This window comes from Pagrus major, chromosome 2 (genome assembly GCF_040436345.1).
Source record: "Pagrus major chromosome 2, Pma_NU_1.0".
NCBI lineage: Eukaryota > Metazoa > Chordata > Actinopteri > Spariformes > Sparidae > Pagrus > Pagrus major.
The window spans coordinates 12,632,559-12,654,098 of NC_133216.1; the positions used below are offsets into that span (position 1 = coordinate 12,632,559).

General features: G+C 38.9%; 3 protein-coding genes across 3 annotated transcripts; 2 read left to right on the forward strand and 1 right to left on the reverse strand.

Moving 5' to 3' along the window:
• Positions 1 to 521: 521 nt before the first annotated feature.
• LOC141019334 (extracellular calcium-sensing receptor-like) lies at positions 522 to 5,966 on the forward strand. Its single transcript, XM_073494223.1, has 8 exons — positions 522 to 745; positions 887 to 1,235; positions 1,818 to 2,105; positions 2,731 to 3,282; positions 3,369 to 3,590; positions 3,937 to 4,060; positions 4,997 to 5,469; positions 5,544 to 5,966. Exons 1-8 carry the CDS (start codon positions 522 to 524, stop codon positions 5,964 to 5,966), a joined length of 2,655 nt encoding a protein of 884 aa, XP_073350324.1.
• A 2,004-nt stretch (positions 5,967 to 7,970) lies between these two features.
• LOC141019343 (extracellular calcium-sensing receptor-like) lies at positions 7,971 to 13,204 on the forward strand. The gene is made up of 8 exons (XM_073494235.1): positions 7,971 to 8,194; positions 8,336 to 8,684; positions 9,212 to 9,499; positions 10,111 to 10,662; positions 10,749 to 10,970; positions 11,310 to 11,433; positions 12,235 to 12,707; positions 12,782 to 13,204. Exons 1-8 carry the CDS (start codon positions 7,971 to 7,973, stop codon positions 13,202 to 13,204), a joined length of 2,655 nt encoding a protein of 884 aa, XP_073350336.1.
• Positions 13,205 to 15,267: 2,063 nt separating this feature from the next.
• On the reverse strand, positions 15,268 to 18,345 carry LOC141019349 (extracellular calcium-sensing receptor-like). Its single transcript, XM_073494249.1, has 6 exons — positions 18,257 to 18,345; positions 17,876 to 18,161; positions 17,192 to 17,764; positions 16,699 to 16,821; positions 16,353 to 16,476; positions 15,268 to 16,175 (listed from the first exon to the last, which is right to left on the reverse strand). The coding sequence occupies exons 1-6, from the start codon at positions 18,343 to 18,345 to the stop codon at positions 15,268 to 15,270; spliced, it is 2,103 nt and encodes a 700-aa protein (XP_073350350.1).
• Positions 18,346 to 21,540: the final 3,195 nt, after the last annotated feature.

Genomic DNA, 21,540 nt, shown 5'->3' on the forward strand with positions numbered 1-21,540 from the left:
ACAGTGCATGACATCTTAGCTGTAGCAGAGATAGCTATAAGCTAATTTATATCTGTAGTCCCTGTTAAGAAAACCAGAGTATGAAAAATATTACAAGACAATACATAATCACTATACAACAACATCAGCAACCCCAACAAGAATGATGGGTAGGCGTGATGAGTACATGAGTGGGTCAAAATAAATAATTACATCCATTATTCTCAAAAATTTGCCAGCCTCAAAACAACGTTATATCGTTGACCTATATATATACAATATGTGTGTGTGTGTGTGTGTGTGTTGTGTGTTTTAATACTGTATAGTCACCCTAACCCACGAAGGAGTTATTTTTGGTGATGTCACAACTATTGTGTCTGGGCGGTCCCCTCAGCTTTATCTATGCTAACTACAGCAGAAAAATCCACTGCAACCTGAAATATCATTATTCTTTGTATGTGACCAGAAAGGGTAGATACGGTCATATATTCAACCATTAAAATATTTAACATTAGTGGAAAGGGCTTTCCTTCAAATAAGTTATGGGAGTGCCAGCTGCAAAGTTTCTTATGTTTCTTTTTCTCATTTGGAGCAAACCTGGTTTAACTGCTGCTCTGGATAACTGTGTTTTCTTGGGGGAGGAGGAGGAAAACAGTCTGTATGAATATGGAGATGTAGTTATCGGGGGCTTATTCCCTCTACACTACAGCCCTGTGTCTTCTCTTCCAACATACAAAACAAAACCAACTCCTTATACATATAAATAGTAAGTGACTTTTTAAGTATGATAGTAATTGGCTTGTGTGGAGCATAGCAGATTACATTTTATTGGATTTGCATTTATGGTATTGTAGTATTGTTATACATTTGTGTTGTGAGAATGATTCTGATTTTCACTTCTGTACAGTTTCAATTCTCGAGCTTTGCGCTGGATCCAGACAATGACTTTTGCAATCAAAGAGATCAACCAACGCAGTGACCTCTTGCCACAGCTCAAGCTGGGTTTCCACATCCTTGACAGTTCTGATGACATTCCTGTGTCTCTGAGAGCATCTCTGCTGTTGGTGAATGGCCAGCCAGAGACAGGCTACAGTGCTGAAATCGTGAACAGAGACAAAGATCAAAAAAGAAACATTGGTTCTAATTTAGGCTGTGCTGCCATACAAAGGACTGTGTCCCCAGTAATCATAGGAGGTGCTGCCTCTGGAGTGTCTATGGCTCTGCTAAGAAGCCTGGGTTCTTTCCATATCCCCCTGGTGAGACTGGCTGACTGTATGAGCAGTTTTGTTGTGAATATGTACACAGTAAATGTGTTTTTGCCATTTGAGATCAGTCGTAACCAGTTTCTTCATGTTAATGAGGTGCCATACAGTTGCAAATCATTGCTATCCTGTGAAAAAAGTGTTTCTCCAAATGTCAAAAGACCATCTTTCATTTTCAGGCGAAAAAATGGTCTCAATCCATCGATGACCACTTAATCCTTTGATTTATTTGAAAAATTCAGAATTAACAAATTCGTACAGAGATAAAATAATTGTTGCTGCTTTTTTGGACTTTGAACTATACAGTGCGTTGTTTGTAAATGTACCACTGTTAAGCTTATAGTATAAAATATGCCAAAATTATGTTTTCATGTTTTTATAAAACTTTTCAAACTTGCATAGTTTAAAATCAGCTAAATCCCCTTACGACTGCCTTAAATACTCAGTGTAGGTACAATTCTGCACAACTGAATGCTTGAACGGTGGTATTGTTCTGTGAAATTTGATGCTTGTTCAACAGCCTTTTCAGTGGGCCAAATGGTGCAGAAGGTTAACTATTGTTTGCTATAATAACAGGTGAGCTATTTTGCATCCTGCAGCTGTCTGAGCAACCAAAAGGACTTCCCCACATTCATGCGCACAATGCCAAGTGACGCGTTCCAGGTCAAAGCCCTGGCCCGTCTGGTTAGTTATTTTGGCTGGACCTGGGTGGGAGTCATTGGTCTGGAATCTGATTATGCCCGCTTTGCCATCCAGCTCTTTCTGCAAGAGTCAGAGCAATATGGTGTGTGTGCTGCCTACACACACTTCTACCCTGTAGTCCTGACTCAGCAGGCTCTAGATGAGCTACTGGATGTTATTCAGGTACCAATCCATCAACATAAACTTTTCATAAGTGCCGGAGGTAGACAAAATGACATGAACACCATCAATACATTGTTTAGGAAAAGTGTTGATTAAATTCAAGGTCATCTGAGGCCATGTTTGTTTGTGTATTCCATAAATCTAGGCAAAGAATCACATATGTAATCGAAATCCTAAAAATCATAGTTTATTGTTATGTTTTATTGAAAGTATAAATGCTGTATTTACAAAAAAGTACATTAAAGTTTGATAATGCATGTCCCTAAAAATCAATTCTTGTTTAAGGAACAGCCTCTGCTGCTTTAGCTTTGATTGATGGTCTTTGCATTAAAATAATAAATAAAAAAACTTCAACTTCAAAATGACCAATAAGCCCTCCATTTGAAGTGTGTCAGGCTGATAAATTGGACTGCATTATTTTGTAATGTGTTGTGGTTATTTAATTAATCTAGATGTTTATATAAATTTGCAACCCCTTCCTTTTCATGAACATTTCAATACTGCAGTATTTTAAAGTGCTATGATCAATATGATTAGAAGTAGAGGAGCCCCAACACACCATCTCTTTCATAAAACAGTTTAAATTTAATTCAATATTAACTGTATGTACATTTTCACTCTTTAGATGGCGTCCTCAAAGGTCATCATTAACTTTTGTAGTGATTCAGAGATGAAGGGTATTCTGACAGAAATCCGACGTCGGAACATAACCGGTCTGCAGTGGATCGCCAGTGAAGCTTGGGCCACTGCCAAATCACTCTGGGAAAAGTTTGGAGATCTCCTGACAGGAACACTTGGATTTGCCATCCGGAGAGCTGTTGTGATTCCAGGGCTGAAACAACACCTCACTAGACTCAGACCATCCCATATTCATGAATCAGCTTTCTTGGCAGAATACTGGGAAGAGTTGTTTAACTGTCGACTGAACGGATCAGTGAATAGCCACTCTCATGGGGGTGACAACTACCAAGACAGATTGCCATGTAAAGGAACAGAGGATTTAAATGATGTTTACTCTCCGTATTCTGATGTGACACAGCTAAGAGTGTCCTATAACGTCTACAAGGCTGTGTATCTGGTTGCCCATGCCTTGCAAGATATGAGTACCTGCATAGTGGGCCTGGGGCCTTTTCTTAATGGCACCTGTGCAGACCCAAAGAAATTTAAACCTTGGCAGGTGAGACTAATTGTAGGTTAAATGTTATTTTTAAGAAAAACAAAACATTGAGAAAGAAGTAAACCTTGTTTTGCTCCCTCCCTCAGCTAATCTACTACATGAAGCATGCTAATTTTTCAGCACTGGGGGCGAAAGTCAGCTTTGACCAAAACGGTGACCCGATTGCATATTATGATCTCTTGAACTGGCAAAGGAGGCCTGATGGGTCACTACATTTGGTGAAAGTTGGTTTCTATGATGCCTCTTTGCCTGCTGGACGCAGCCTGGTCATAAATGACTCAGTGATTCAGTGGCCTGATGGGAAACAGGTGTGTTCACTGTAAACAGGCTTGAGACCATGCTTACCTTAGATTATTAAGTAGACTACTCGTATGTTGTTATCAACGGTGTTACATATTGATGAAAGCATTTCATTCGCACTTCCTTATAATTCTGTTTATTATTCATCATAGTTCACGGAAATTGGGTTCAATTTTAGTTTTAACGCAGCTCTTACATACACATAGATCAGACTAAATTTGTTTTACATACTTTACCCCTTTCATCTGGATCTGAAAGAGTCCGTAGAGACTACTGTTGCATAACAAAGCGGATACACTGGTGAATATCAATTAAAGTCAGTGTCTTTCTGAGTGGCTGAATCTTTCATCTCAGGGTTCCCGGTCTGTATGCAGTGAAAGCTGTCCTCCAGGTTCCCGCATCGCAAGGAGAAAAGGGGAACCGATCTGTTGTTTCGATTGTGTCCTCTGTGCAGAGGGAGAAGTCAGCAATAAGACTGGTGTGTTATGGCTTGTCTTTTATCGGACCTTCTCCTATGTTATCCAAATATACACAGATCAGCCACAACACTAAAACCCCTGACAGGTGAAGTGATTAACATTCATCATTTTGTTCCAATGCAGCGTCATGTACTGAAACCTTTTGTCCTGGCATTGGAGTGGATGCCACTTGCCACATACATCGTTGCAGGCATAGTTTAACCTGTCATGGCATCTTCACTCCCCAGTGGCAATGCACCCTGACACACCACAAAAACTGATAAGGAATGGCCCCAGAAACATGTCAAAGAGCTCAAGGCATCAACCGCTCTTCATAGTCCAATTGAACATCCGTAGGTCATGCCAGAACAAGTTCGATCCATGGCGGCCCCACCTCGTAACCCACTGGACTCAAAGGATCCACTGCCAACACTGATACACTGGTGCCAGACACCACAGGACACTCCAAGAGGTCCTGCTTCCTTGTGGCAACGGCTCAGAGACAAGTCGTATCCACAGTGGGGCCGCCACTGATTGGTCTTGTTCAGGTAAATGCTACAGATGCTTGATCGGAATGTCATCTGGTAAATTTGGAGGCCAGGTTGATGCTTTGAGCACTTTGTCTTATTCCTCAGGCCATTTGTGAGCATGTTTTGTGGTGTTACATGGCACATTGTCTCACTGGTGGGCCACTGCCATCAAGGGGTACAATTACCTTGAGGGGGTGGACTTGGTCTGCACCAGTGTTTGGGTGGGTGCTGCATGTCAAGAGAATCCACACGAATGCCAGGTCTCAAGTTTTCCTAGCAGAACATTGCATTGTTACAAGATGATCAAGGCTATTCACATCACCTGACAGTCGTTTTAATGTTGTGGCTGATCAGTTGGTGTATATTGACCTGCTTGTATCTAAATGTGGCTTCTCTAAACAGTCTTGTCTGCATCTCCATCTTCAGATTCTTTAGAGTGCCTACGCTGCTCAGAGGACACATGGCCCAATGAAGACAGAGAACTCTGCATCCCAAAGACTATTGAGTTTCTGTCTTACCATGACTTAATGGGTATTGTGCTATGTGTTGTATCCGTCTTCGGGGCTTGTGTTTCCCTCTCCATCCTCGCCATATTCTTTACATGCAAAGACACACCACTTGTTCGGGCCAACAACATGGAATTGAGCTTCCTCCTCTTGGTGTTTCTTGCTGTCTGTTTCCTTGTTGGCCTGTTGTTCATTGGCGAGCCTTCAGACTGGCTTTGCCGCATTAGGTATCCAGCATTTGGAATCAGTTTTGCCCTCTGCATCTCATGCCTCCTAGCCAAGACAGCAGTTGTCCTAGTGGCCTTTAAGTCCACACTGCCAGGAAGTAATGCCATGAAGTGGTTTGGACCCAACCAGCAGAGAGCCAGTGCACTTTTAGGGACGGCTGTTCAGGTAGAAACACTTTCTGTAGGTTTTTTCAACTGTATCAATTGAAAATGAACATTCTGCCTTTTGTTTCCACTCAGGTAATAATATCTCTCATCTGGCTGCTCACCAGTCCGCCTCATGCCAACAACAACACAAATTACCACAGTGCTACCATCATCATGGAGTGTGTTCCTGGTTCAGAGGTTGGCTTCTGGTGTGTTCTTGGATACATCGGGATCCTGGCCTGTATGTGCTTTCTAATGGCTTTTTTGGCTCGGAAGCTGCCAGATAATTTTAATGAGGCAAAGTTTATCACCTTCAGCATGCTGATATTCTTTGCAGTGTGGATTACTTTTATCCCAGTTTATGTGAGCTCAGCTGGGAAATACACAGTGGCTGTCCATATTTTTGCTATTTTAGCCTCAGCTTTTGGTCTCCTCTTTTGCATTTTTGCTCCAAAGTGCTATATCATAATTCTGAAACCCGAGAAAAACAGCAAGAAAAACATGATGAAAAGATGAAAATGAGAGTACATTACATCTGTCAATAAAGAATTTATTTATATGTAAAAGGAAGCCATTTAAATGAAATATATTCATGTTGTCATATCAAAGGATCATCATGGAAATATAATAAAGCAAAAAATATATAATATAATAAAACAAAAAATAATTCCTTACCAACTCACCTAGGCCTTCCCAGTTCATCAGATGTTTTTTCTTGAAAAAGAATCACATAAAAATTGTCTTTTTAAATTAATGATACATTGCATAATGTAGAGAGACGGACTGGCTCCACAATAGACCAAACTCTATATTTTCCCATTAATTACAACATGACTTAGGTGAGCACACAGAGTATTCTGTAGTGGGTAGGATATATTTCCGGTTCAGGCATAGCCTAATATGGCGACTGTTTGTTATGTTTAAATAGTCACAGACCTAGAAGAGCCTTTCAGAACTGGCATGACATTACACTGTGTTACATGTACTGTTGAGCCTGTTCTGCTCAATCCAGCGTCATAATACTTCAATATAAGGCATCATGTCTTCTGAATCGCCCTTCTCACCTGGGTTGATCAGATGAACGAAAACACTTATATGTACTGTATTGACTTCAAGGTCTTTGTTTGATAGCCTGGTCTTCATTGAGTCCAGGAAATTTGCAAGTTATAGCTTGTAAAGGCTTGATTTGTTACATACTAGACAATGTAATTTTGTTTACTGTGGACAAAATATTAATCTTCGTCCCTTAGCTCAATACACATATATTATTTCAGAATTTCAAACTTGTCTGAAGTAATATCTGACATCATCAACTCAGCCAAACTCAAAAGATCAACTTTTCCATTAATGTAGGCAGTCTGTTGTTTCCAAGAATAGTGTCTGACCTTTGAGGAAAATATGTGATATTGGACTTGCAGTAACAGTAACAATAATATTTTTTAACATGAAATATAAATTCAGATGAAATACATGCTATAATATTAGATCATCATTGTTTATTTTTGGCATGCTTTTGTTACCTGTTGAGTTGGCTATAGTTCCATCAGCACATGCGATACAGTCAAAACAGGTGGGATTTCCCTTTATTTGAGCTTTTCTTGTTCCTGCTGGACAAACATTAGAGCACACATATATATGCAAGCAAGCTAGCAAGTCAGATCAGCTAGTTTAGTAGAAAAGTAGTAAACAGAAAAATCAGTCTCATATTTCAATGTATACAAAACCTTTACAAAGATAACACAGGTGGACACACATAACACTGTAATGACTGCCGAGTGAGAAAAAGGAAACTCCAAAAAAAGGGTGTGTGAGGTCACTTACACCCTGTCTACACAGAATGTAGGCCATATAACTGCAATCTGAAGCTCCTTTTTTTGGCTTCAAGTCTATTTTCATTCTTTCTTTCTTTATTTGTTTATTTGACAGGGACAGTGCACAATTTCTTAGCTGTAGCAAAGATAGCTATAAGCTTATTTCCATCTGTAGTCCCTGTTAAGAAAACCAGAGCATAAAAAAATATTACAAATCAATACATAATCACTATACAACAACATCAGCAACCCCAAAAACAATGATGGGTATGAGTGGGTCAAAATAAATCATTAATTCATTATTCTCAAAATAGGTCCTTGTGATGACTTAATTTGCCAGCAATCAAAAATTATATTATTGAACTATATTTATATATATATATATTTATATATATATATATATATATATATATATATATATATATATATATATATATATATGTATATGTATATGTATGTATATATATGTGTGTGTGTTTTAGTCCTGTATATTTACCCTAACCCGTGAAGGTGTTATTTTTGGTGATGTCACAACTATTGTGTCTGGGCGGTCCCCTCAGCTTTATCTATGCTAACTACAGCAGAAAAATCCACTGCAACCTGAAATATCATTATTCTTTGTATGTGACCAGAAAGGGTAGATACGGTCATATATACAACCATTAAAATATTTTACCTAAGTGAGCAGGAGGTTTCCTTCAAATAAGTTATGGGAGTGCCAGCTGCAAAGTTTCTTATGTTTCTTTTTCTCATTTGGCGCAAACCTGGTTTAACTGCTGCTCTGGATAACTGTGTTTTCTTGGGGGAAGAGGAGGAAAACAGTCTGTATGAAGATGGAGATGTAGTTATCGGGGGCTTATTCCCTCTACACTACAGCCCTGTGTCTTCTCTTCCAACATACAAAACAAAACCAACTCCTTATACATATAAATAGTAAGTGACTTTTTAAGTATGATAGTAATTGGCTTGTGTGGAGCATAGCAGATTACATTTTATTGGATTTGCATTTATGGTATTGTAGTATTGTTATACATTTGTGTTGTGAGAATGATTCTGATTTTCACTTCTGTACAGTTTCAATTCTCGAGCTTTGCGCTGGATCCAGACAATGACTTTTGCAATCAAAGAGATCAACCAGCGCAGTGACCTCTTGCCACAGCTCAAGCTGGGTTTCCATATCCTTGACAGTTCTGCTGACATTCCTGTGGCTCTGAGAGCATCTTTGCTGTTGGTGAATGGCCAGCCAGAGACAGGCAAGAGAGCTGAAATCATGAACAGAGACAAAGGTCAAAAAAGAAACATTGGTTCTAATTTAGGCTGTGCTGCCATACAAAGGACTGTGTCCCCAGTAATCATAGGAGAAGCTGCCTCTGGAGTGTCTATGGCTCTGCTAAGAAGCCTGGGTTCTTTCCATATCCCCCTGGTGAGACTGGCTGACTGTATGAGCAGTTTTGTTGTGAAAATTTAAACAGTAAATGTGTTTATGCCATTTGAGATCAGTCGTAACCAGCTTCTTCATGTTAATGAGGTGCCATACAGTTGCAAATCATTGCTATCCTGTGAAAAAGTGTTTCTCCAAATGCCAAAAGACCAATTTCAGCTTTCTTTTCATCTTTCATTTTCAGATGAAGAAATAAAATAGATAAAGATAGAGAGATAAAATAATTGTTGCTGCTTTTTTGGACTTTGAACTATACAGTGCGTTGTTTGTAAATGCACCACTGTTAAGCTTATGGTATAAAATATGACAAAATTATGTTTTCATGTTTTTATAAAACTTTTCAAATGTGCATAGTTTAAAATCACCTAAATCACCTTACGCTGCCTTAAATACTGCACAACTGAATGCTTGAACGGTGGTATTGTTCTGTGAAATTTGATGCTTGTTCAACAGCCTTTTCAGTGGGCCAAATGGTGCAGAAGGTTAACTATTGTTTGCTGTAATAACAGGTGAGCTATTTTGCATCCTGCAGCTGTCTGAGCAACCAAAAGGACTTCCCCACATTCATGCGCACAATGCCAAGTGACGCGTTCCAGGTCAAAGCCCTGGCCCGTCTGGTTAGTTATTTTGGCTGGACCTGGGTGGGAGTCATTGGTCTGGAATCTGATTATGCCCGCTTTGCCATCCAGCTCTTTCTGCAAGAGTCAGAGCAATATGGTGTGTGTGCTGCCTACACACACTTCTACCCTGTAGTCCTGAATCAGCAGGCTCTAAATGAGCTACTGGATGTTATTCAGGTACCAATCCATCAACATAAACTTTTCATAAATGCTGGAGCTAGACAAAATGACATGAACACTATCAAGACGTTGTTTAGGAAAAGTGTTGATTAAATTCAAGGTCATCTGAGGCCATGTTTGTTTGTGTATTCCATAAATCTTGGAAAAGAATCACATGTGACCAAAATCCTAAAAATCATAGCTTATTGTTTTGTTTTATTGAAAGTATAAATGCTGTATTTACAAAAAAGTACATTAAAGTTTGATAATGCATGTCACTAAAAATCAATTCTTGTTTAAGGAACAGCCTCTGCTGCTTTAGCTTTGATTGATGGTCTTTCTATTAAAATAATAAATAAAAAAACTTGTCCTATCACCAATAAGGCCTTCATTTGAAGTGTGTCAGGCTGACAAATTGGAGTGCATTATTATGTAATGTGTTGTGGTTATTTAATCAATCTGTATTTATTTGAATTTGCAACCCCTTCCTTTTTATGTTTATGTTTTATGTTTTTTGAAGTGCTATGATCAATATGATTAGAAGTAGAGGAGCCCCAACACACCATCTCTTTCATAAAACAGTTTAAATTTAATTAAATATTGACTATATGTACATTTTCACTCTTTAGATGGCATCCTCAAAGGTCATCATTAACTTCTGTAGTGATTCAGAGATGAAGGGTATTCTGACAGAAATCCGACGTCGGAACATAACCGGTCTGCAGTGGATCGCCAGTGAAGCTTGGGCGTCTGCCAAATTACTCGGGGTAAAGTTTGGAGATCTCCTGACAGGAACACTTGGATTTGCCATCCGGAGAGCTGATGTGATTCCAGGGCTGAAACAACACCTCACTAGTCTCAGACCATCCCATATTCATGAATCAGCTTTCTTGGCAGAATACTGGGAAGAGTTGTTTAACTGTCGACTGAATGGGTCAGTGAATAGCCACTCTCATGGGGGTGACAACTACCAAGACAGATTGCCATGTAAAGGAACAGAGGATTTAAATGATGTTTACTCTTCGTATTTTGATGTGACACAGCTAAGAGTGTCCTATAATGTCTACAAGGCTGTGTATCTGGTTGCCCATGCCTTGCAAGATATGAGTACCTGCATAGTGGGCCTGGGGCCTTTTCTTAATGGCACCTGCGCAGACCCAAAGAAATTTAAACCTTGGCAGGTGAGACTAATTGTAGGTTAAATGTTATTTTTAAGAAAAACAAAACATTGAGAAAGAAGTAAACCTTGTTTTGCTCCCTCCCTCAGCTAATCTACTACATGAAGCATGCTAATTTTTCAGCACTGGGGGCGAAAGTCAGCTTTGACCAAAACGGTGACCCGATTGCATATTATGATCTCTTGAACTGGCAAAAGAGGCCTGATGGGTCACTACATTTGGTGAAAGTTGGTTTCTATGATGCCTCTTTGCCTGCTGGACGCAGCCTGGTCATAAATGACTCAGTGATTCAGTGGCCTGATGGGAAACAGGTGTGTTCACTGTAAACAGGCTTGAGACCATGCTTACCTCTTAGACTATTAAGTAGACTACTCGTATGTTGTTAACAATGGTGTTACAAATTGATAAAAGCATTTCCTTCACACTTCCTTATAATTCTGTTAATTATTCATCATAGTTCACGGAATTGTGTTCAGTTTTAGTTTTAACACAGCTCTTAAAGATCAGACTAAATTTGTTTTACATACTTTACCCCTTTCATCTGGATCTGAAAGAATCCATAGAGACTACTATTGCATAACAAAGCAAATACACTTGTGAATATCAACTGAAATCAATGTCTTTCTGAGTGGCTGAATTTTTCCTGTCAGGGTTCCCGGTCTGTATGCAGTGAAAGCTGTCCTCCAGGTTCCCGCATCGCAAGGAGAAAAGGGGAACCGATCTGCTGTTTCGATTGTGTCCCCTGTGCAGAGGGAGAAGTCAGCAATAAGACTGGTGTGTTATGGCTTGTCTTTTATCAGACTTTCTCCCCTTACAGGTGAAGTGATTAAAATTCATCATTTTGTTACAGTGCAGCGTTGTGTACTGAAACCTTTTGTCCTGGCATTCATGTGGATGCCACTTGCCACATATACCGTTGCAGGCAAAGTTCAACCCGTCATTGCAACTTCACTCTCCAGTGGCAATGCACCCTGACACACCACAAAAACTGATAAGGAATGGCCCCAGGAACATGTCAAAGAGCTCAAGGCGTCAACCTGCTCTTCATAATCCCCAGATCCCAGTCCAGTTGAACATCCATAGGTCATGCCAGAACAAGTCGGCGGCCCCACCTCGTAACCCACTGGACTCAAAGGATCCACTGCCAACACTGATACACTGGTGCCAGACATCACAGGACACTCCCAGAGGTCCTGCTTCCTTGTGTCAACGGCTCAGAGACAAGTTTGTCAAGACACTTTGTCTTATTCCTCAGGCCATTTGTGAGCATGTTTGTGGTGTTACATGGCATATTGTCTCACTGGTGGGCCACTGCCATCAAGGGGTACAATTACCATGAGGGGTTGGACTTGGTCTGCACCAGTGTTTGGGTGGGTGCTGCATGTCAAGAGAATCCACACGAATGCCAGGTCTCAAGTTTTCCTAGCAGAACATTGCATTGTTACAAGATGATCAAGGCTATTCACATCACCTGACAGTCGTTTTAATGTTGTGGCTGATCAGTTGGTGTATATTGACCTGCTTGTATCTAAATGTGGCTTCTCTAAACAGTCTTGTCTGCATCTCCATCTTCAGATTCTTTAGAGTGCCTACGCTGCTCAGAGGACACATGGCCCAATGAAGACAGAGAACTCTGCATCCCAAAGACTATTGAGTTTCTGTCTTACCATGACTTAATGGGTATTGTGCTATGTGTTGTATCCGTCTTCGGGGCTTGTGTTTCCCTCTCCATCCTCGCCATATTCTTTACATGCAAAGACACACCACTTGTTCGGGCCAACAACATGGAATTGAGCTTCCTCCTCTTGGTGTTTCTTGCTGTCTGTTTCCTTGTTGGCCTGTTGTTCATTGGCGAGCCTTCAGACTGGCTTTGCCGCATTAGGTACCCAGCATTTGGAATTAGTTTTGCTCTCTGCATCTCATGCCTCCTAGCAAAGACAGCAGTTGTCCTAGTGGCCTTCAAGTCCACACTGCCAGGAAGTAATGCCATGAAGTGGTTTGGACCCAACCAGCAGAGAGCCAGTGCACTTTTAGGAACGGCTGTTCAGGTAGAAACACTTTCTGTAGGTTTTTTCAACTGTGTCAATTGAAAATGAACATTCTGCCTTTTGTTTCCACTCAGGTAATAATATCTCTCATCTGGCTGCTCACCAGTCCGCCTCATGCCAACAACAACACAAATTACCACAGTGCTACCATCATCATGGAGTGTGTTCCTGGTTCAGAGGTTGGCTTCTGGTGTGTTCTTGGATACATCGGGATCCTGGCCTGCATGTGCTTTCTAATGGCTTTTTTGGCTCGGAGGCTGCCAGATAATTTTAATGAGGCAAAGTTTATCACCTTCAGCATGCTGATATTCTTTGCAGTGTGGATTACTTTTATCCCAGTTTATGTGAGCTCAGCTGGGAAATACACAGTGGCTGTCCATATTTTTGCTATTTTAGCCTCAGCTTTTGGTCTTCTCTTTTGCATTTTTGCTCCAAAGTGCTATATCATAATTCTGAAACCCGAAAAAAACAGCAAGAAATACATGATGAAAAGATGAAAATGAGAGTACATTACATCCGTCAATAAAGAATTCATTTATATTTAAAAGGAAGCCATTTAAATAAAATATATTCATGTTGTCATATTAAAGAATCATCATAGAAATACGATAAAGCAAAAAATAAATAAATAAATGACATGGTTCATTCCATACCAAGTCACCCAGGCCCTCCCAGTTCATCTTGTGTTTTTTCTTTAAAAAGAATCATATAAAAAATTTCTTTTAAGTTAATGATACATTGCAAAATCTTATAGCTGTACTTCAAATACTTTTGAAGTTATAAATTTGGACCCTTTGAGTTATTGCTGCGGCAATAAAGACCCAGACAACCAAGGTCACAGTCTTATTCCTCCAGCGTCTCACCTTGACTATATCTCATACAAGAGATGGACTGGCTCCACCATAGACTAAACACTATATTCTCCCATTAATTCCAAAATGACTTAGGTAAGCACACAGAGTATTCGGTAGCGGGTAGGATATATTTCGGGTTCAGGCATAGCCTAATATGGCTACTGTTTGTTATGTTTAAATAGTCACAGACCCAGAAGAGCCTTTCAGAACTGGCATGGCATTAAACTCTGTTATTACATGTACTGTTGAGCCTATTTTCCTCAATCCAGCTTCATTAAATACTTCAACATCATGTCTCCTGAATCTCCCCGAAAACGAAAACAGATATATGTACTAGGGATGCAACGGTAGAGTTTTCCCACAGTTCGGTATGCATCACAGTTTTTGGGCCACGGTAACGGTACGGTTTCGATATCTTAATATAAAACTACTCACACTAGCAAAGGCAATATTGCATGTAAAAATAATTAAAAGCAGATATAGTCAAACCACAAACCTTATTATACAAATTTAACACTTCTCTTAATTGCCTTCCATAAAAAACATATGCAGTATCCAATCAAGTTAAACAGCAAACATTATTGTAGTATTGTATTGTACTGTATTGTATTGTATTGTTTGCCTTTGTGTATTGAACCTAACAGGGCGTATCGAACGGTTCGATAAAATATTGAATATTGTTGCATCCCTAATATGTACTGTGTTGACTTCAAGGTCGCATATCTTTGTTTGATAGCCTGGTCTTCATTGGGTCCAGGAAATTTGCGAGTTATAGCTTGTAAAGACTTGATTTGTTGCATACTGTGGACAAAACGTTAATCTTCGTCCCTTAGCTCAATACACATATATTATTTCAGAATTTCAAACATGTCTGAAGTAATATCTGACATCATCAACTCAGCCAAACTCAAAAGATCAACTTTTACATTAGTGTAAGCAGTCTGTTAGGTTGGCTTTTCTTTTAGGCTTTTTCCAATTGAGCAGGGCTCCATGATCTTCGTATCACATTAAACTTCTAATGATGAAATGGATTATGATTGCAAACTTTAAATAGTTCTGGTTATATTGCAATCCATTTTGCAATATTTCATTGTTAATATAGACTTGAAATTCATATGGGTTGATCAGAAGTTGCTATGTTTATTATTCATTAAACAACTATTACAGAACATCACTTGAGCTTCAGATCAAGGTTTTTGATCACAAGTAATATAAACTTGAGTCAATACATTTCAGCCAGTTGCCCAATGAGGATTTTCCTTCATCACATGGATAATGACATTTTTCTCAGATGGTACTCGTCAAAAGTACGTTATTTGTATAAGATAAGCAGAGTACCTATTCAATCGTACTTTTTAATTTAAATACCTTTGTGAATAGCTCTCTAAAGGTATATCATCAGTATACTGCAAACTGTATTACATTGAATATTAAATCAAGTGAAAAACATCTTAAACATGGTTAAAACAGGTTTTGCTTCATGTATTATTTCAGTTTGAAATTTATTAATTACAGTAAATGATCATGACAAAATAAAAAACATTCAGGGACAGTGACAGTTTTTTTATGATAATGATGAATTCACTGAGAATTTCATAACACCCTCATGCAAAAAGTAAACATAATTTATCATAAAATAATAAACAAGGTGTGATGATACATATCAATCCTAAGTAACAATAGCATAACCTTTTGAAATTAAGGGATCATATGTTTTTGTGCACAGTTTTTCCCATGACATGTTTCTTGGTATTTTTCTTTGGCTTGATCAATATTATGTAACATTTAGGTGCAAAAATGCTAAGCAATAAACCAATTGCCGAAGACAAAATTGCAAATATTTCAACAGCTACAGTGAACTTTCCAGGAGAGCTGACATATGCTGGGATAAAAGTAACCCAGACAGCGCAGAATATCAGCATGCTAAATGTAATAAATTTGGCTTCATTAAAGTTATCAGGCAACTTTCTTGCTAGAAATGCCAGGACCAAACATATTATTGCAAGGATTCCTATGTACCCCAGGACTGCATAGAAAGCAGCTTCAGAGCCTGTGTTACATTCTAAAATGATCTTCTTATTGCTGTATTTGAAAACCATGTCTGGGAAAGGAGGTTTTAGGTTAAGCCACAACACACATATCACTATCTGAACCAAAGTGCAGAAGCAAACAATGATCCTTTGCTGTGCAGGACCAAACTTTCCTGCAACTTTGTTGCCAGGAATTGTGGCTTTGAAAGCCGTAACAACAACAATAGTTTTTCCCAAAACACAGGAAATACAAAGTGCAAATGTCACACCGAAAGCTGTGTGGCGCAGCATGCATGTCCAGACTGTGGGTCTGCCGAGGAAAGTGAGGGGACAGAGAAAACACAAAAAAAGGGAAAACAACAGGAAACAGCTGAGTTCAGAGTTGCTGGCCTTGATCACAGGAGTTTCTCTGTAGCATAGAAATACCATCATTGTAGCCAGAGTCAGGGAGGCCCCTAGCAGGGATACAATTGTGATAGCTATTCCCATCGGCTCGTGATATGTCAGGAACTCAATCATTTTAGGAATGCACTCATCTTTACTTTCATTGGACCAGTATTCCTGTGGACAGGGTGTGCAGTCAGCTGCACCTGTCAAACATGAACCGAGAGAATAAGATTAGTGTCTGCCTTCTGAGGAAAATATATGAGACACTGAAGTAACACTGACAATAAGATTTTAACATATATGTAACGACTTAATACGCGGCATGATATTGGATCATCTGTGTTTGGTAAATATGACATACATGCTTCTTATACCTGTTGAGTTGGCTATAGTACCATCAGCACATGTGATACAGTCAAAACAGCAGGTGGGTTTTCCCTTTATTTGAGCTTTTCTGGTCCCTGCTGGACAAACATTTGAGCACACCGATGTCGGAACCTGAGAAAAAAAATGTAAGAATGTAACAATAGTGCAGCTATATTCAGTTAATCTTGCATCCAAACAGTACACAGGGCTCAAAGTCTACAAGCTAATTGTATGGAAAATAGCCTCCACAATTACCATTTTCCCTGTCCTCCACACAATTTCTTCCTCCTGAATGCTGAGCCTATAATTGCCATTAGCATCAGAGGCAAAATGACCAAGTGTGACATGTTGCACTTGCCCATCTATCAGCTGCCAGTTAATAATATCATAAGAAGCAGGAGGGTCACCATTGACATCAAAAAACACATTATCACCAAACTGATTCCTGAAATTCACCCTTTTTAGTTGATCTGTGACCTGAAATAAAGGAACAAATTTTGTTTCTTCTGTATCAGTGTTATACAAGATGACTTCTATACACTTTCTATATTTCAAGACAATAGGAGGTATTGGGGATTTCATTTGCACTATTTCTCACCTGTTTGGGCTGAATTTCAGACGTATTCAAACATGGCCTCACCATCTTTTCTCCAACTGGTTGGCAGAATAACAGCTGATGGAGGGCATGTGCAATGGCATAAACTGCTTTAAACACATTATAGGACACTCTGAGATCCATGACATTGAAGAACGCATCTTGGAAATTCATTGTCTCATTGCCGGTGCATATTTCATTTGTTGCCTCAGTACTCGCATTTTCTTCTTGTGAAACAGGTCTACAGCCAACCATGATCTCCCAAAAATCCCTCACAAAGGTTGCACTTGGATCAGTATAAGGGCTAATGCCTGTAAGAAATTGTTTTAAATTTGGAATAGCCATTTTCTGCACCACAAATCCTAGGGCTCCACCAAAAGCTTGGTAGATCTCAGGTGTAGAGGGTTGAATTGCTGTTATCCAGGCCTCACTGCCAATCCACTGAATGCCTGTAATGTTCTGTTTCACAACCTCTTTCATCAAAGGGTAAAAGTCACCCTCTGGAACAAAAGCCAGGATGACTCTGACAGTTGACTGCTTGATCATTTCCACGACATCCAGGATCTTATCCTTAGAATATGTACGTAGAATTGTCCCAACAAACGCGACACAAACCCCCAGCTTTTTAACCTCCTGAATAAAAGCCAGGATCCCATTTCGCCCGTAATCATTGTCTGACTGTATGGCCCCAATCCACTGCCAGCCAAAATGCTTGACAAGTGCTGCCAATGCTTTTGCCTGGAAGTAGTCGCTGGGGATTGTCCGAAAAAACGAAGGATATTTAGCTCTGTCGCTCAGGCAGGCACACGTTGAGAAGTAACTTACCTAAAAAAGAGAACACCAAAGGAAGTCTGAAAAGAAACCCTCAAAACAAGCACTGAAAAGCAGCAAATATCACAGAACAATGATGAGTATAACCTCTAATTAAACTCTTACTATTGGCACTTGAAACGGTCCGAGAGTACCAGCCACAGCTAAAGACTGAGATGATCCTGACTCTGCTATCAGTGCAGATATAGCTGGAAGACAAGGGGAAGCCAAATCTATCTCCTCTGGTCTACTAGCCAGTGTTAGAGCAGCACGTAAGGCATTTGTAGGAGATGCACAAGAGTTAAGAATCCTATAGCCAAGAGATATGTTTGGCAAGACAACAGGATCATTGTTGATTTCTTCAATTGCAAATATCATCACTTGGGTCCAGCGAAAAGCTCTCATGTAAAATCTAAAAAGATTTTGTTGATTTGAAACAGGTTGTAAGATTACAAAGCTGACGCTGTACATGTATAAACATGATAAGGGAACAAGCAGATACATTACCCTGCACACTTCACTCGGGGTGGCTCACCCTCGAATGTCCAGGTTGCACTCATATCTTTTTTGGAAACTGGGAAAATCCCCCCAATCATAATGTCTCCCTGCTTTAACAAATTTGGCATGTTAAATCTACCTAGCAGCTCACAGCCTGAAACTGTGTTCAGGTAGAGAACAAACAGAAATGAGATAATAGCTCTCTGCAAATCCTGCATATTTTTTTTTTCTTAGAAGTGATTAGGACACAGCTCTTAAAGAACTGTACAGATACAGATACACATGCTCTCTTCATAAAAGGGTGATTTATTTCCCACAGGGCATGGAGATCTAAGATGGGTAGACAAGGGATGGGTTAAGGAATGTGCTTCCCTATTTGAAAAAAAATAAAAAAATAAAGCACTGCTGTAAACATATTGCAAGCCTGGTGCTGCTTGCCACTAACCTTGACTTGAATAGCAAGTAACTTCAGAAATATAAAACAACATGCACATTACTGTATTTTATTTGATGTGGATATGACTCGAATTATTTCAATCACAGATTATCTACTTAGATAAAACTAAAGAAGTGAATATACACCTGTGTCCATCCATTTTTGCTCCAAAGTGCTATATTGTAAGTCTGAAACCCGAAAGAGAACAGCAAAGATAACATGATGAAAAGATTAACATCCAAGTACATTACATCTGTTGATGAAGTCATCATATGTGTAAGTAAGCAATTTAAATGAAATGTATTTGTGTTGTCATATTAAAGATTCATTCTGGAATTGCAATTAAGCAAAAACCTTTTTTAAATATATCATTCCATACCGACTCACCTTGCCATTCCAGCTCATCTAATGGATTTTCTTGAAAAAATTCAAATTAAAACTTCAAGATCATTCATGGGAAGTTGCAATATCCTAGCTGTGCTTACAATATTTTTAACAAGGAATTTTTTTGATCTTTAGCCCTTTTTTTTCAAACAGGGAAGCACATTCCTTAACCCATCCCTTGTCTACCCATCTAAGATCTCCGTGCCCTGTGGGAAATTAATCACAAATATTTCCTGAACATTTGATAACCCCTAAGGATAATTTGCAACACATATCAATTTAGATCGTTGTTGAAGAGTGCTCACAGTATTCAAATCAGTAACAATAGATCATATTTTTCCTGCACTAAGGATGTGCATGTATCACATGGGTTTCTCAAGTAATCCCAAAGATTTCATTTAGACATCTCTATGACTTCAACATGGGTATTTGCACGGGTTTCGCTTGTAATCCCATAGGTTTCATATGGGTATTTATATGGGTTTTACATGCAATGCTATGAGTTTCACATCCAATCCAATGGATTTCACATGTAATCCCATAGGTTTCAGATGTAATCACATAGGTTTCACTTGGACATTTACATGGTCTTCACATATTGTACCATGTGCAAAGCACATGTTTCAATTGTGCAAAGCACATGTTTCAATTGTGCAAAGCACATGTACCTAATCCACATATTTCACATGTGATTTTAAAATGTTTTCACCTTTCCCATGTGCAAAATCACACGGACACATAATCACGTGTGACCAGAGCCGGCCCTTGGCATAGACTGTATAGGCAAATGCCAAGGGCACCGTCATCCACGGGGGGCGCTGCAAACGAAAAAAATAAAAAATAAAAAATAAATGTTTTACCAGTGCTATTACTACTATTATTTTGAAATATTATATAAGCCCACAGCAACATAACTTCAACATAACTGCATAGCAAAGCCTATTAAAGTCGAGAGGCGAGTTGCCTGAACCTGACCGGACCATGACCCCAAGACCAAGAGAGACATTTATTGATATTGTAGCAGAACCACAATGTCCAAAAGATTGAAACCATCCAGCGCCAAGGGAAGCAAAAGAAGGAAAGAAGAGGAGGAAAAACATGAAAAAGACAGAGGAACAGTAGCGTCAGTGTAATGAAGTGAATGAAATTAATAGTTTAATGCATCGTAGTTACCATTGTTGGAGCAGGCGTTAGGCCTGTTCAGGTGTGTTTTTAACCTGTTGGCTGTGTTTTCCCTAGCTGTATGTCAGTTAAAATGCTAACAGTTTTCCATCCCCTTTATAAGTGATAGGGTAGTTGTAAGCCTTTGGTTTATTGTGTCACAGTTTATGTTTGTTAAAGTTCACATCAGTGCAGTTAAAGTGTATTACTGTTAATACTCCATACCTTAGCTTTCCCATATCATTCATAGGCTATATATATTAATATATATATATATATATATATATATATATATATATATATATATATATATATATATATATATATATATATATATATATACATATATTTACTGCTTTACTGCTTTTTGCACGCTGGTTAGACTGAATTGCATTGCAATGACGATAAAGTTGAATGAATCTCATCGTATTTTCATTATTAGTCTATATTTGTATTATGTATAGCACACACCGAGCATCTGTTTTTTTATTAAAATGTAACATCCAGTGGTCACATATACAGTACTTCTCTTTCTCTCTTCAGATGCACTTTTAAAATATTTCACCACCACCCCCAGTGACACAGCATCAGGTGCTCCTGTCCCCTCTACCTCAGCACAGCAGAGTGACACAGCATCAGGACTAAAGGCTGCACCAATAGACCCTGCTGACTGGCCATCTCTTCTAACTGACAAAGTAAGAAAGGAGTTAGTTCACAGAGGACCATTTCAAATAAAAAACAGTTACACATTTCCCAAAAACAAAGATGGGAGAAAGTGTCAATATGATTTTTTTAACAGAGTCTTAGTCAGTGGGGAAAAATTCAAAACGACTGATGTGCTCAAAAAAGAATGATAGCTTGCACTGCTTCTGCTGCAAAATGTTTTCTCCCAAATAATACAGGCTGTTTTTATTTTGTATGTAAATAGAATTTTCTTTAATATGTTTGTGCAGTACCTTATTTATATTGTATTTTTAATTTATCACTTGTTTCTTTCTTCAGCTTTATTTGGTGTGATATTTTTGACTTAATGAAAATAAAATCTTGAATACATACATGTGGTTTCTGTGTGAGTGTTTGAAAATTGATTGTGAAATTGACTGCGATGCAAGGGGGCACCAGCTAAAATCTTACCTAGGGCACCAAATTGGTCAGGGCCAGCATTGCGTGTGACCACATGCATTTTTGCACATGGGAACATGGGAAATTCATGTTTTTGTTTCTGTAAGGGCATTCAATTCAATACAGATGTAACCTTGATGATTTAAATGTTTACATGTGCAAGGTTTTTATTTTATTTATTTTTTTGTTT